The following is a 14,859-nucleotide window of genomic DNA, read 5'->3' on the forward strand; positions in this document are numbered from 1 at the left end:
TGGAGACTGACAACAGTCGCACTCACAATCACACCTAGGGGGAATTTAGAGTGTCCAATGAATGTTGCATGTTTTTTTGGGATGTGGGAGGAAACCGGAGTGCCCAGAGGAAACCCACGCAGACACGGGGAGAACATGCAAACTCCACACAGGCGGGGCTGGGATCGAACCCGGGTCGTCAGAACTGTGAGGCCCATGCTTTACAGCTGGTTTACAGAGGTTTGGAGATGTAGGAAAGGTCTTACCAGGTGACCTGAGCAGGTGGGCGGGCTTCGACCACGCAGGCGAGCTGCACCGTCATGCCCTCCCAGACAGTGTGAGCCCTGAGGGGCACGGCGAAGTCTGGTACCTTCCGACTAAGACGCTCCAGATACTGCAAGTTCTCGGACGCCTTCTTTTGTGCCTGAAGCGTTGTGAAACCCACATTTCTTTTCTCAGTAAAGTTATTTTAAAATTGAAAGCATTTGTGAAATCGTTATTTATTGCATGTCGACGTCCCTTTCCCAAGCCGCTCATCCTCACAAAGTTAGCTAACACTCCAACATCAGTGTACCACTACACCGCCAGTTACCTCCTTTATTGAATCCTAAATATTGTTTTTAACATTCTTTAACAGACATAAACGTGTCAGCATACCACTATAATACTCCATCAATATTGCGTTGAAGCAATAAAAACTTTTGATTCAACTTCAAAGGTGTAATGCTGATTTATTAAAACTTTTCCCTTTCACGTGAAAATAGAAATTCACAGATAAGTCCTCGCGTGATTCGCTTGGCACAATTTTTACACCGGAAGCTCTTCCTGATGCAATCTACCCATTCTTTCAAATAAAAGAAAAAACAAGATTTTATTGTCTTTATATTTCTGTTAAAAGAAAAAAAAAACAGTAAAAAGTTAAAGAAAAGCACACTTTTGCATGGTTACTGGATAAAGGGGTGATCCAATGTTATTTTCATGTGTTGGGTGGTTTTGCACAATATTTGAGGTGTATATTTCATATTTCAACATACAGTAAATCAAATTTAGATATAGGATTTTGTATTCACAATTGATTTATGGAAGCATTTAAGATCGAATAAACTAACGCCCCCCTCGCCCCCCCCCCCCCCAAAAAAAAAAAAAAAAATCACTCAAAACTTCTCAGGTCCTCATAAGTTCATGTAGATCCGTCGAGCAAATCGCTGTTAATGAGCAGCATTATGCAAAATTTGGCGCAGGTGTCTGAAAGACTCAAAGAAAAATCAATAAAACTGCACTGCAGGGTTTTCCAGTCCAGCAAGTATGCATATTTGAACACGGGACACATCTGGCAATGAGATGATTTGGTTTGGTTTATTCATTTACGTTTTAATATGTAAGAATAAGACTCTGCAAAGCTGGCGTAAAATAAAAATTTTAAAAAAGTACCTACTGAATTAAATTTTAGAGCAAGCCTAGTTACAGCTATTTTAAAAGAAATCCTTCTTTCACATTTTGATACATGCTAATCAGTCACATCGTTTACCTCTTTGCGGAGGGCCATTTTGTCCACGCGGGTGCGTAACAAACGTCGGCTTCGGATCAGGCCCTCCTCCAACTTCTCCGCCTCATTCCCGAACCTCGTCCACTTCTCTCGGTGGTAGCCTTTGTCGGCCGTGAGGGTCTCCCTCAGGATTTCCCTAGTGGCGCACAATTGCACAACAATCAATTAAAAGACCGTTACGAAATCGCAAGACCTTCAGCCCCCTCGTAATCACGGTAAAACCACAAATTATTTCTAAAAAAAAAAAAGCCATGGTCCGCCTACATTAAAAAGAGTAGTCTTTTGATTGGGGATTATCTGGGTAACTTTCCTAGTTTAGCCGACATCCAAAGTGGCTGACTTCCAGTAGATAGGTTTCCAATTCCCGGTAGTGACACACAAGATGGCGGACATATAGATAGGTTTCCAATTACCGGTAGTGACCACTTTTCCCAGGGTTTGGCGTGTAGAATTAAAAACTGGTCGTGTGAGCTTGACATTTTATCAGTGCTGGTAACATTAAGCAATTTTAATTCATCTTGGTATGCCAAAAAAGGCTAAGTGCAAAGGAAAGACATATAATACCGTGACGACCAAGAAACCTTGCATATTACCTAGGGCCCGATTTCCGTGACATGTTAACTTTTCCCAAAATATGCTGTGAAGCGCTATCATCATAACATAGCAAAAAACTAAGCATTTTTTGTCATAAAAACATTACATTCTAAGTCAATCAGTTAGATATATTTTTGGAAATAAGGATTAGCAATGGGAAAATACATGCTAAACGCATTGTTCAGTTGTTGTCTCTGTGACGTCCTATTTTAGACAGAAAATTCAAACTTCTTTCCTCGCGTTTGAAAATCAAATTCAATTTCCAGAGTTTTGTATTATGAAATTCATCGAAAATTTCACACAAAATGTGTTTTCTTGCGTATCCACTGATGAAGTTTGGGAAAATATTTAGATCACTTTTTCTTGAAAAACCATCAGCCTATAAAGGTGAAGCAGAGAGTGAACAGTGAACGACCACAACCATACACAAAACTTTGTTCAAATGAATTAAGGTCATCAGAAAATAAAAAAAAAAAACCTTTACAAACAAACTTCATCAGTGTCAAAATAATTTTTTCTTATTTTCCTGTGGAATGTTTTCTCACTGGCGATTAACGCTATGTGAGTAACGGTATGGTTGTCTTGGGAGTATCAAGATGGCGGATGGCGACTTCAGTTTTGGTGACCAATGAGCCATCCAGTCTTTTTTTTCTTTATATCTGTGGTAGTGACACACAAGATGGCGGACAAGGGAATCCTGGGACTGTGGCGACGTCATCGGAATGCTATGTATTCAGTTTCAGGCATCGGTCACTGACACTTTTTCATGAGTCTTATTATGGTAGACATGTCTACGTTGTCTACATCTCATTATAAGATGAAAAAAATACATAGAAACATCAACTTTGAGACTTTTTGTGTTTAACGTCTTAGGAGTTATAAAACAGCAATTTAACATTGATTGTAATTTCTATGCTATTTCAAGACATTTGGCAGCTTGATGAGATCCACACTCGACCGCTCCATTTCAATTGAGGTGTCATTCAACATGTGCACCACTTGCACGCCACTTGAGAGATTTCGTAAGGTCGCTCTTTTTGCGCCAATCCTCGCCGTCGCGCGAGAAATCATGCAGGGCGACTGATGCCTCTCCAGGAGCCCTTCAGGTACTCGAGCGGTTCAGAGCTCGGTCTCTTCGCCAGACCTGCGACGCCTCCTTGCTTGAGGCCGTCGTTGATGGCCGTGTGATTGCTGACGCTCACGAGCGTGTTTGGTGACAAGAAGCCCTCGTCGTTTTGGTTTCCTGACAAAAATGTGCGTTGCTAAAATGCTGTAGCCGGGGGGGGGGGGGGGGGGCTACAGTGGTTTAACACAAATGATCTGTCACGGAAGGTTATTTAAAATGCTGAATGCCTTTCTCGGCAGTGTGGTCACGGGCCCCCTACTGGGTAGCTGGGGGGTCCCAAATGCTCATGGTCCTCAGACCCTGGGTTGGCCCTTTTGTACTCCCTGATCGATGCACCCTCCCATCACCAAAGGCCTGAATATTGGACAACTCTAAAAGTTTATCCTCGCAGATCTTCCTGTGGCCTGGGGAGTGTTTGAAGAGTGATTTTGTTGTTGTTTTTGAAATCTTTTCACCAGTCAAGCATTAAAAGCTTCTCGAATTTGTCACAGAGCACATTGAAGGCCGTGCCCATTTTTAGTCTGACAGACATATGAAGAAAAATGTTCCTAGACAACTTTTAAGACCTTAATATTTAATCACAAAGCAAGAATAAGCGATTCTAGTGGGCCGTGGTGATGCTTCAGTCATACGTTCAATTTTTTTTCTCAACGTGCCCACCGCCCGTCTCTGTTGTCGTACACACGCAGCCAAACACGTGCGCTTAAACATGCGTAAATAGAACATTTTAATACGGCACTCGCGTTGCCACCGGCGTGCGTTTTGTGATCTATCTCCTGATTAAATATTCACAAACGCAGCTCTGATATATGAGGGCCACTCCGGCATGAAGGCCTGAACAAATAGTTGACATAATTGGCAGTAAAACACACACACACAGCAGAAGCCCACACGATAATCATGTGTGCAAAGCCACAGTCCCAAAAGCGGCGGTCCGTTGAATATTGTTCCTGACCTTTCCTGTCATGGATTTTTTTTTTTTTAAGTCAAGTATCAGTCCATCAGTCCTGAGGCGAAAGCCCATCAAGCCTGCAGGAGTGGGTTTGTTTATGGCTTAATTTCTGCTCCGGAGGACATTTTTAATATTTATTAGCAATGGAGAGGACAGCTCCTGTCAAGGCATTCAACATTCCCGCATACATCTGTCAATTCAATGTTACGCCTCAGAGGAAATAATGCAAAAATAAATAAAAGTCATTTGGAGAAACACTGACTACGTTTATATGCAGAAATGAATCTTCCTGCTGACATAATTGACCCCTCCGTACAGGGCACTTAACCACGCCTCCTGAAGTGACGTCACGCCACGTGCGCTGACGTAAGACAAACAGTAAAAATGGCAAATACAATACAATACATTCTGAACTGAGACAGACTCCATGCTTCTGATTTCATTCAAATCAACGATATATTATAGATTCTAAATACAATACATTCTTAACTGAGAGAGACGCCATGCTTCTGATTTCATTCAATCATTCACACGTAGCAATGTTATGCTAGCGCAGAACGTCTCATTCATTTATACGAGACGTGTATTAAAAATCAAATTTAGGGCATATCTTCGTGCAAACACCGTCTGGTTAAGCTTCTGGCCACGAGCCAGCAAGAAATCAATACGTTTGTGCAGTCCGATCATCGCTAAATATGAGTTCCAGTCAAATCTTCAGGTAAACTATTGCCTACTGACTTTGGCCTCCAAACACTAGGTGGCGAAAGTGGTCTTTTTCAGTTCGTCTACATGTGGAGTTTTTCAACAATGTAGAGCTCGAAGAGGTTCCGATGACATGTTTGTTTACCAGCGTTATCTTAATGGTCAAAGTGTCACAAAATGCAGAGGTATCTTATTTATGTCCGCATATTTTTACATTTATTATTATATTTAATCGTGAATATAAAAAAGGCAGTTACTGGAGTCGTTTACCGACCGGGTGGCCGATTTGGTAAGTGGATACACAGATTAACTTTGTCACGTCAGATTTTAAAATAGAAGTTTTGTATAGTTATCTTTCCATCCAAATGTTTTGCAATATTGACTTCTGTAAGATGATGGCATTCAGCCAGCCTCAGTGTTTGATCAATGAAAGTGTATAAAGTATTCCCTCACTATATCGCAGTTCATCAATTACGGATTCAGCGCATTACCATTTTTTTTTTTTTTAAATCACATTTTGCTGTGTTTCAGGATTTAGAGCGTATGCTGTAATTTGTATGTGGTAAAATAAATGCTCCCTATTCTAAAGCAATAAAAAACCAAAACATATTACTAGGGTAAAATGGACATATTGTATAATACTAGTGTGCATTACGGTATGTTCAAGAGTTTTAAAAGTGTTTAATAGGATATAAAATGTTTGTAGCAGTATAGTATAGGAGCCTGGAGAAGTTTGTAGATGTTTAAAATTTGTCTAAATAATTCCAAAAAAACCTAACCCCTGGGATAAATTCATTTTCAATCAATTTATTGCCAGAGTAGTTGCCATAGTTTCTTTATGTATTTATTTTGTGCATGTGATACTGACTCGTCGCCATTGAAAATGACCTACCTCCCATTTGGTATCCTTCCTTTCTGAGCGGAGTCAGTCCTCCAGGATTTTGACAGGTGGAGGGATCCAAAGGTGACAGCTAAGAGCGTCAGCGCGGAAGGTGATTGGGCTTGAGATTGGTCGATGACAGTCGCCAGTTTGGGCGAAACACATGCACAATCAGAAGCAAAGATGGCCACCAAGCTTTGCTGCAGCTGCGGCTCATTACTGTCATGTTTTGTTTTTGGGGGCGCTTGTGATGTCATCCTCGATGGCATGTGCCCACTCTTGGCTCACCTTCGGCAACTCAAAAATAACTGCTTGTTTTATTTAGTTGGCTGCATGAGAGTTTATTTGCTCATGCTCTTGCAAAAATGAGCTGCATTTATTGCACAGTCCGGGGGTTCCTGTTTTTAAAGGTATTGTGCACTTTGACATATCCCATAGGTATAATAACTCTTCCCATCTAGGTGTATTAATAAGATGGACTTGGACTTACAACACACTTTCCACCCTCATATTTTTTAGGCCTATCTAAACTGAATGTGTTTTGAGGTGGTGGGGTGACCTTGTCTCATGCAACTCTACTTTGGGGCGAAGGCTGAGTACGTCTTTTGTTACCAGGACAGCGGGGGCAGAGACAGACATTTTGCAACTAGGTGAAGGGCTACTTACTACATGTGGAGAAGCAGATATGAGTATGAGGGGAAAAAAAGAAGGTGCCTTGTAAAGACAGTAAAATCACGACTTTTAATTTCCTGTGATTTAATTTCCAGTCACCAATAAAAAGTCCATCCATCCATCCGTCCATCCATCCATTTTCTTCACCGCTTATCCTCACATGGGCTGTGGGAAGTGCTGGAGCCTATCCCAGCTGTCAACGGGCAGGAGGTGGGGTGCACCCTGAACTGGTTGTCAGTAAATCGCAGGGCACATCGAGACAAACAGCTGCACTCACAATCACAATTTCGAGTGTCCAATTAATGTTGAATGTGTTTAGGATGTGGGAGGAAACCGGAGTGCCTGGAGAAAATCCACGCAGAACAAGCAAACTCCACACAGGCGGGTCTGAGATTAAACCCGGGACCTCAGAACTGTGAGGTCAACACTTTCCAGCTGCTCCAACATGCCACCCCCAATTAAACGTCATTTCAAAAAATGAATTAGAGATAAGCTATTGTAAATTTTGAGATGTTTAAAAAAAAAAAAAAACCACTGGAATAGTGTTTGGGGCAGAAATTTGGGCATAACATTTAAATGGAAAAAAAAAATGACGGTAGTAGTTATGTAATGGATCTATCCATCCATCCTTTTTCCGGCTGGTCTGCTTTTGGTAGTACGTCAAATTTGTTAACTCATGATATCGCATCATCAAATTAATATTTTTGCTTTAATGTTGCATGTCTAATGATTTTCGATTGCAACAACCCCCCAAAACTACTCACCGTACCTCTTAGTCAGAGCAATTGCGAGTTGAGATCAGACCACCTCTTTCCGGATCAAGAAATCGGACACATAACAAGCAACTGTGATGTGGCCTTATACTGGTACTGATCCTTGTCTCTTTAGTGAGCTTTGAGAAAGAACTACGGTGGCCTAAATGGATCTGTAAGTCTCAGCTACTGTATATCACACATGTGACCAGGACGTCAGACGTTCCTGCAACCAATTCAATAGAGAGGTAGTGTGTTTCTTGTCTGGGTTTATTTTTAGAGCCATACATGACAGCTGAGCAGGGATTCCTGTCCTCCTTTCTTGATTACGAGATGCATGAAAAGTAAAAACTGGCAGATAGACCCCCCCAGAACAATAAATAAATCAACCTATTCTCCCTCATTCAAATTTGACATGAGTCTAAGTGGGAAAAGAAGTTTAAACATGAGGCAGGGAGCATGAAAAAGTCAAGGCCGGTAAGAAGCGTCTGATGAGGATAACGTGACAGCTGTGCCCGATGATGCGGCGAATTAACAAGAGACGGGATGACCCAAAAAAAATAGGTAGAACCGTCACAAGTGGAACAAAATGTACTCGTGTACAGGTATGAGCAGTAACTAGATTTTTACAATACGCACATAGGTTTGAAAATCATATTGAATGGGAGCAGGGGTGCCCAGGGGAATGGCGGTTGGCATCACAGTTCTGAGGTTCGGGGTTCGGATCACAGCTGGGTTCTTCCTGGGTGGAGTTTACATGAGCTCCTCGTCAATGAGTTTGAAAGGCCGTCTATGACTATTGGGGCCTACGATTGACTGCCGATTGGTTCTCTCATGACAAGTTGGCAGGGTTAAGCTCCGGTTAACCACAATTCGAATCATTACAAGCATTATAGAAAATGAATGTATGGATGGATAAAAAGCGCAAATGAAAAAGGCTCCGTTCAATGTCTGCTTGAGTGTCTTTTTTTCGGGTGAATAAGGACACGTGTCCGCGAGCTGGCCTTCCGCAGATGAACGGGGGTGAAGGAAAAAAAGCCCGATTTCCGAGGTTTTGTGGAAACTGCGCCGGCGTAAAAAGAAATGGAAATCCAGCTCTAATTTCAGGCAGGGTAAAGGACCAGAGGATTTGAATGCAGTCAAACGGCGCAAAGTAGCGAGCCAACAGCCACGCGGTGATCACCCAGGAAGGAAGTCATCAAGCTCTCAATAGTTTCCATTTGGCGTCCCCAAAAAAAAAAAAAAAACCTTTGCAAAATGAAATACAAAATGAAATTATCCTCCCCACCCTTTCCCACCCTGGCTTTGATTGATTTGCTGATTGAAGCGCGGCCACCAAAGCTTTTGAGAAATGTTTGCGCCTGCCACCAGAATAAAATCTCCAACTGGGGGGCACCACTTCTTATCTATTGGGCTTATTTGTCTGTACAATTTTTTTTTTTTTTTTTAAGATCCAAAATGTGGTCCCTGCTGCTATTTATTTGATTGCATTCTCGCTGTGCCGTGGAAGATTTTTAGAAACGTTGCTGATTATATCCGACCTGGATCAATAATGACCAGCTGTGCCACAAAGTATCCATGTGATCAAAATCTTGAATATTCTTAAAAAGGACATATTTTGACATTTTCTATTATAATCTTTTTTTTTTTTTGCAGTTTTAATCACATGACTAGTGTGCTTTTGCCAAAATACCACAAAGTTCAAGAATTAAATGACCCTTGTCATTCTAATACTACAATAGAAAACTGAATTTCAAAAGCCTCATTGATTGATTTGAAATGGATAATAGAAACTAAATTAAAGTAAATGTAGTGACATTTCCATCCCTGTGAGCAATACCAAACACATCACCGACACACTCGGCTTATCTCACCATGTCCGGTGGCGGGGGAGGCTTTCCATGTTCAGGATCTCCTTAACGGGCATCACGTCAGCGGGGATGATGGGAAATATATCAGAATATGGGACGTCATCGTCACTGTCAAATAGCGAGAATGAAAGTCAATGTCGTTTGGATATCAACTGACGGCACATTGATCTATCCTTGGAACTCGAGCCTCTTTCTGCAACAGAGTCGTAACAGATGATACAATTTTATGATCAGATAGTAAGATCGGATCAGCGCCAACAACTACTCTGACATGAAATAGATGTCAGACGGCAACAGTTTCTCCGAACACAAAACGGAAGGGGAATTTAGTTATTTCACACACTTATCATCATCATTGCCTTACACACACGCTGTCATTCCTTTGTTACAGATGCAACCTCGTAATGGGGAATATTCCTGGGCCGACTTTGTCCAGTATGGACGGAAGAGCAACCTGGACAAAACCAGGTAAGCCACTAGTTTTGCTGCGATTCAAAATATTAATAGCCAGTGAGCAGGTTTCGCAACGCTGCGGAAGTAACAACTGGACAGAAAAAAAATACAGGTAAGTTTCCGGTTTTAAGTGTAAGCTTCACCCAGCCAGCCATATCAGTATAGTATAGTACCGTAATTCCCAGCCTACAGAGTGCTCCTGATTATAAACCTCATCCAGTACATTTGTAAAGGAAATACCATTTGGTAGATACATGCGCTGCAGCTGTGTAAAAGCTGCAAGTGCCCACATTGAAACAATATATTTACAAAGAAAGACGGTGCACAGAGAGTTTAACGCTAGTGCCGCCACACTAACTCCGCAAAAGATTTTTTTTTTGTAGAAATTCTAAAGAAATCTATAGAATTTGTACAGAGCAACTTGTTCCATAGAACTGCGGCTGTGATTTTCAATAGAGTTTCTACAGAACAATAGAATTTCTATAGAAATTAAATAGGACTTGGGTCCTAAAGTTCTATAGTTCTTTAGAAATGTTCTATACAAAATCTTTAGCAAGGAATGCTAGCGCTGCGGCACCAATGCTAATGCTAGTGCTAGCGCCACGATAACGCTAACAGGGCCGGTTAAAAAAAAAACATACCAATAAAAACCACTGAGACACTGCAGTAACATACTAGCGCAGCGTTAACAAGGCCGGACCGGTAAAAGTCACTTCCTCGGCACATATATTTCACCGGTCTTTTCCGCTCGAGTGCCCCCTTGCGGTCGTGAGAAAAAATGCACAAATTAGCCACATCACTGTATAAAATGCAAGGTTGAAAGCGTCTGAAAAAAGTCGCGGCTTACAGTCTGGAAATGACGGTGTATGTCATTTGGACCTGTGGCTAAAAAGCAAAATGTGGATGGTCTCTGTCTGTGAAATGCAAGGTTGCAAATCAATGAATTGGGCGGTCGATCATGGCCAACATCCTCTCAAAATATTCAAACTCCTGATTCTCGTCTTTCCTCGTCTTTGTAGACATTTTTTTCTTACGTGACAATTGCGCCAGGTTTTTGTGGTTCAATAAAATAATACTATACAATACAGGATATTGTATGTGGAAGCTTAAAACCCGATACAGGATCAAAGTTTTTCTGTTGCAGCCCCTCGGTAAATATCTGACGTTCATTTTCTTAATGTGACACAAAGCATATTAGCATATGTATTTTTTCGCAGCGGTCCTTTTAAAACCTTCTACTCACAGAACAACTTTGTCCCTACAAAACAGTAGTTTGCACATCATCCTTTCTTAAAGTATTTATTCGACTATGCTCTCTTCTGCCACGAGGAGGCAGCAGCTCATTCCTTCATTGAATAATAGGGCGGAAAAAAGAAACCTTCAGGTTTAATTTTTTCAAATGCTCCTTGGTATCCTGTCGGAAAAAGTGACAACTCTTATCTTTGCCGACAGTAAGAAGCTTAAAGGGATGATGTTTTTTTTATTTTGCGGTGGAGGAGGGGGACTCCTGTGACAAACACCGAAAAGTCAACAAAGACGAATGAAACAACATAAAGTGTCGGGGAGAGTTTGACGCGGAGGTGCGCTTTGAAATGTCAATAGCAGGCTTAGCATGTGTCAGCGTGACACTTGCGGATAAGCCAGTGAGGAGAGCTGGGTAGTAACCAGCTATGTTTCCCATGTTACATTTACTCAAGTAATATTTTGGATAAATTGTACTTACCGTCGTAGTTTGAATGCACCGTGCTTTTTACTTTTACTCAAGTACTGTAAGAATCAACACTTTTACTTACTGCTTGCTACTTTTATATAGCTATTTTTGCGTATGTGATCTATTTTTAGACTTCATCTTTGACTTTGGCGTAGGGCGGCGTCGTGCCAATCACAGTGTCAATGTGTCGATCGCGAGCCAGTCTTGGTCGATCGTGGGACGGCATGCAAAAAAAAAAAAAAAAAAAACCCACCCAATTTTCAGGCAATTGTGCACCGCTGATGCAGTCTCTTCGCAGATATTCTGCGCTGCGGGCAAAAAATTATAAAAATCCAATGCAAATTGAAAGTATAACATACAGTTTGTGGTATTTGGCAATGTGATTCAATGAGTGAGGGATGACTGGTTGTTACATCCAATGGCACAATTCACATACGTACTGTAAAAAATGAAAAGAAGCCACTGGTTTCTTTTAGGCAGCACACGGAACTCTCTCTAACAACGACTGCTGCTCCGCCACACTCTCTTTTTCCTAGTTTACCTTACCCCCTGCTCTTAAAGACGTACACTCATAATTCCAAATGTTACAGTACTTACACAGCCCATCAATGTGTTTTATAATGACAGCGTCCACTACCGCTTCTTTAGTGCGCAACACAGTCAGCGCAACAGAGAGCAGAGATGAGCTAGACATGCAGTTTATTTTTACTTTCGATATTAATGGAGAAAGTTAAAAAAGAAATGCTGTTGTTTAAGATGCAATGACTGTCGGAGTATGTGAATAATCGAAGAAAAAGTGGTTAAACTAGACTCTTTTTTGAGTAAAAAAAGATATGGTCTGAAGCCAAAGTAGAAAGTGCAGGATGAGATGGTGTGTCATGTTAAAATTTCACCTTGGCGCAGCCTGATCCGGGATGAAAGCACAGATCATACAGCGTACAAAAAGCTAATTCTGTATTTTAAATATAGGAGGCAACATATCATCAAGCATAAAACGGTTTGGGAGCATCCCCTCCCCTGTTGTCGCTGGCTCGCAAGAGGCTGGCTGCTTGAAAAATAGATCTTGGGGTAAAAAAAGTCTGTCAACAAACTTTATGATGCAGTGTAGTCATACGTCTTCCCAAACGTGGATATTTCATCCCACTCCTAACTTGAGAAAAAAAACCCTTGAGTAAGTTGTTGTGGCAGCGCATCTGGCAACATTCGCCCTATTTTATGGTCATAAGCGACTGCAATAATTAATCTTAATCTCGCTCGCACAAACACATGCTCGCACGCACGCCCACACACACTTAACAAACGCCCGCACACACACTTAACGGACTTATTTTAAATTTAAATGGCGGCAGGTGTGTGTGGAGTCTCATTTTTTTCTTAATTTGCATTTTGGATAACATCCATTCTCTGATTTAAAAAGAAACAAAAAGAATACGTAGTTACTCTTTACTTGAGTAGTGTTTTTTTCACCACTGAATAGTTTATTACTCTTACTCTAGTAAATATTTATAGGACTGCTTATTACTTTTATTTGAGTCATATGATTCTGAAAAAATAAAAACTCCAAAGTACTCTTGCCTAAGTGCAATATCTGGCTACTCTACCCAAACCTGCCATTCTGCGCTTACACATATTGCACATTAACCCTCCCTTCTTGAGATTAGTTTGAAGGACACCACGTGCGGCCTTTGTCAAGCTACGCAACGTGTTTTAGCCTTTCTCTTCCACAAGAGGGCGTGTCTCCCTTTGTGGCACAAAATCTCATCCACCGCAGGACCTGTTTTCGCTTAAGCGAGATAAAGCCGACGAGAATGTTCCTCTCATACGCGCATACACACGTACACAAAAACACACAGTGTATTGGGAAATTATATGATAAGGTAGAACAAGGGCCACTGATATGATCACAAAACCGTTAAGACAATAAAGCTCAATGTTTATTTATAACAGAGTGACAACTCCTTTATGTATGATATGTTTCGGTCGTTTTGCTGCTGATTTTATCTCTGCCGTCTTGCAGAGCTGTCAAAGGTCCTCATAATCTGTATTTAAGTACATCAAGTAGAGGTACAGACACTTATGTAAAAAAATGAATGTTGAATGTAGAAGTACTGATCCAACCCTTTTACCTAAGACAAATTTAAAAAGAACAGACTCTGAAAGTACAGAAGTAAAATGTTTTACTGTCAGTTTTTCACTATAGCCGTTTTGATAACTTGGCTTAACCGAAAAATAAAAAGAAAATCTCTCTGCCCGTCCCTCATATACTGTTTTACTGTGTTCTGAGAAGAAAAGAAAAATTCCCATAGCTTTGCTAGTTTTGTGAACAGGCAAAGAAAACAAACCCCAAAAAAATGCTAGATTAGATCATGATAATGACTGAAAAATTACTCCTGACTTGTTTGTGTTTTTGGAGAGCAGATGATGATTTTTGAATGACAAGATAACAATTGATGGTATCTCTTTTGAATTTTTTTGTTTAACACCATGAAATCTCCGCGCAGGGAGCAGAAAGTACAGATATCTTCTTTCAAATGTGTGGTGTCAAAGTAAAATGTCGTCAAAGTATTACATTTATTTTATTTGTAGTTAACTTTTATTTAGCCTCAATAAATCTCACCGAGATTAAAAATGTTGTTTACAAGAGTGTCAAACTAATGATATACAGATGGCTGAGAAATCTACTTGGAGTTTTTTGAAAAAGTATTTGTATGCCTTGAACTTTTACACATTTGAAGGTCATTTGTTTCCTACTCAATTACCGCATTTTTCGCACTATAAGACACCGCATTATTAGGCGCACCTTCAATGAATGGCCTATTCGAAAACTTTTTTCATATTTAAGGCGCATAGAATAGACGCCACAGTAGAGGCTGGGGTTACGTTATGCATCCATTAGACGGAGCTGTACTAGAGCCTCAATATTGATCCATATATAAGGCGCACCGGATTATAAGGCACACCGTTGGCTTTTGAGAAAATGAAAGGCTTTTAGTGCGGAAAATACGGTACTCATACACCGAAATACAATCCAGTGATATCAATCGCCTTCAGAAGTCACCTAATTAGTAAATATACTACACTTGTGTGTACCGTAATTCCGGGCCTACAGAGCGCACCTGGTTATAAGCCTCACCCTGTGCATTTGTAAAGGAAATACTATTTGGTACATCCATACGCCGCAGCTGTGTAAAAGCCGCAAGTGCCCACATTGAAACACGTGAAAGAAGAAAGACAGTACACAGAGAGTTTAACGCTAGGGCCATCGCACTAACGCTAGCGCTGCTGCACTAATGCTAACGCTGGGCTAATACAGCCGGTTAAAAAAAACATACCAGTAAAAATTCACAGAGACATGACAGTAACATTCTAGCGCACCGGTAAAAATCACTTCCTCGGCACATATATTCCACTGGTCTCACTCTTACCTTTTCCGCTCGAGTGCCCCCTTGCGGCCGTTAGAAAAAATGGACAAATTAGCCGCATCACTGCATAAACCGCAGGGTTGAAAGCGTGTGAAAAAAGTCGCGGGTTATAGGCCGGAAATTATGGTAATTTACTTTCAATACTACAGTACTCACTAATCTGAGAACACTAATGAACAACAACATCATGAAAAACATG

At 41.0% G+C, this 14,859-nt stretch overlaps 1 protein-coding gene across 2 annotated transcripts in view; it reads right to left on the reverse strand.

Annotated features, from left to right (window-relative positions):
• myom3 (myomesin 3) overlaps positions 1-6,154 on the reverse strand; it is a 51,151-nt gene extending 44,997 nt beyond the window's left edge. For both annotated transcript variants that reach the window (XM_061820906.1, XM_061820905.1), the window contains exons 1-3: positions 5,792-6,154; positions 1,508-1,661; positions 246-403 (exon numbers count right to left, since the gene is read on the reverse strand). In XM_061820906.1, coding sequence (XP_061676890.1) covers positions 246-403; positions 1,508-1,661; positions 5,792-6,048 — 569 coding nt within the window. In that variant the 5' untranslated portion in view covers positions 6,049-6,154. The remainder of the gene's footprint in view (positions 1-245; positions 404-1,507; positions 1,662-5,791) is intronic.
• Positions 6,155-14,859: the final 8,705 nt, after the last annotated feature.

The sequence above is a fragment of the Syngnathoides biaculeatus genome, chromosome 5 (genome assembly GCF_019802595.1).
Source record: "Syngnathoides biaculeatus isolate LvHL_M chromosome 5, ASM1980259v1, whole genome shotgun sequence".
Taxonomy (NCBI): domain Eukaryota; kingdom Metazoa; phylum Chordata; class Actinopteri; order Syngnathiformes; family Syngnathidae; genus Syngnathoides; species Syngnathoides biaculeatus.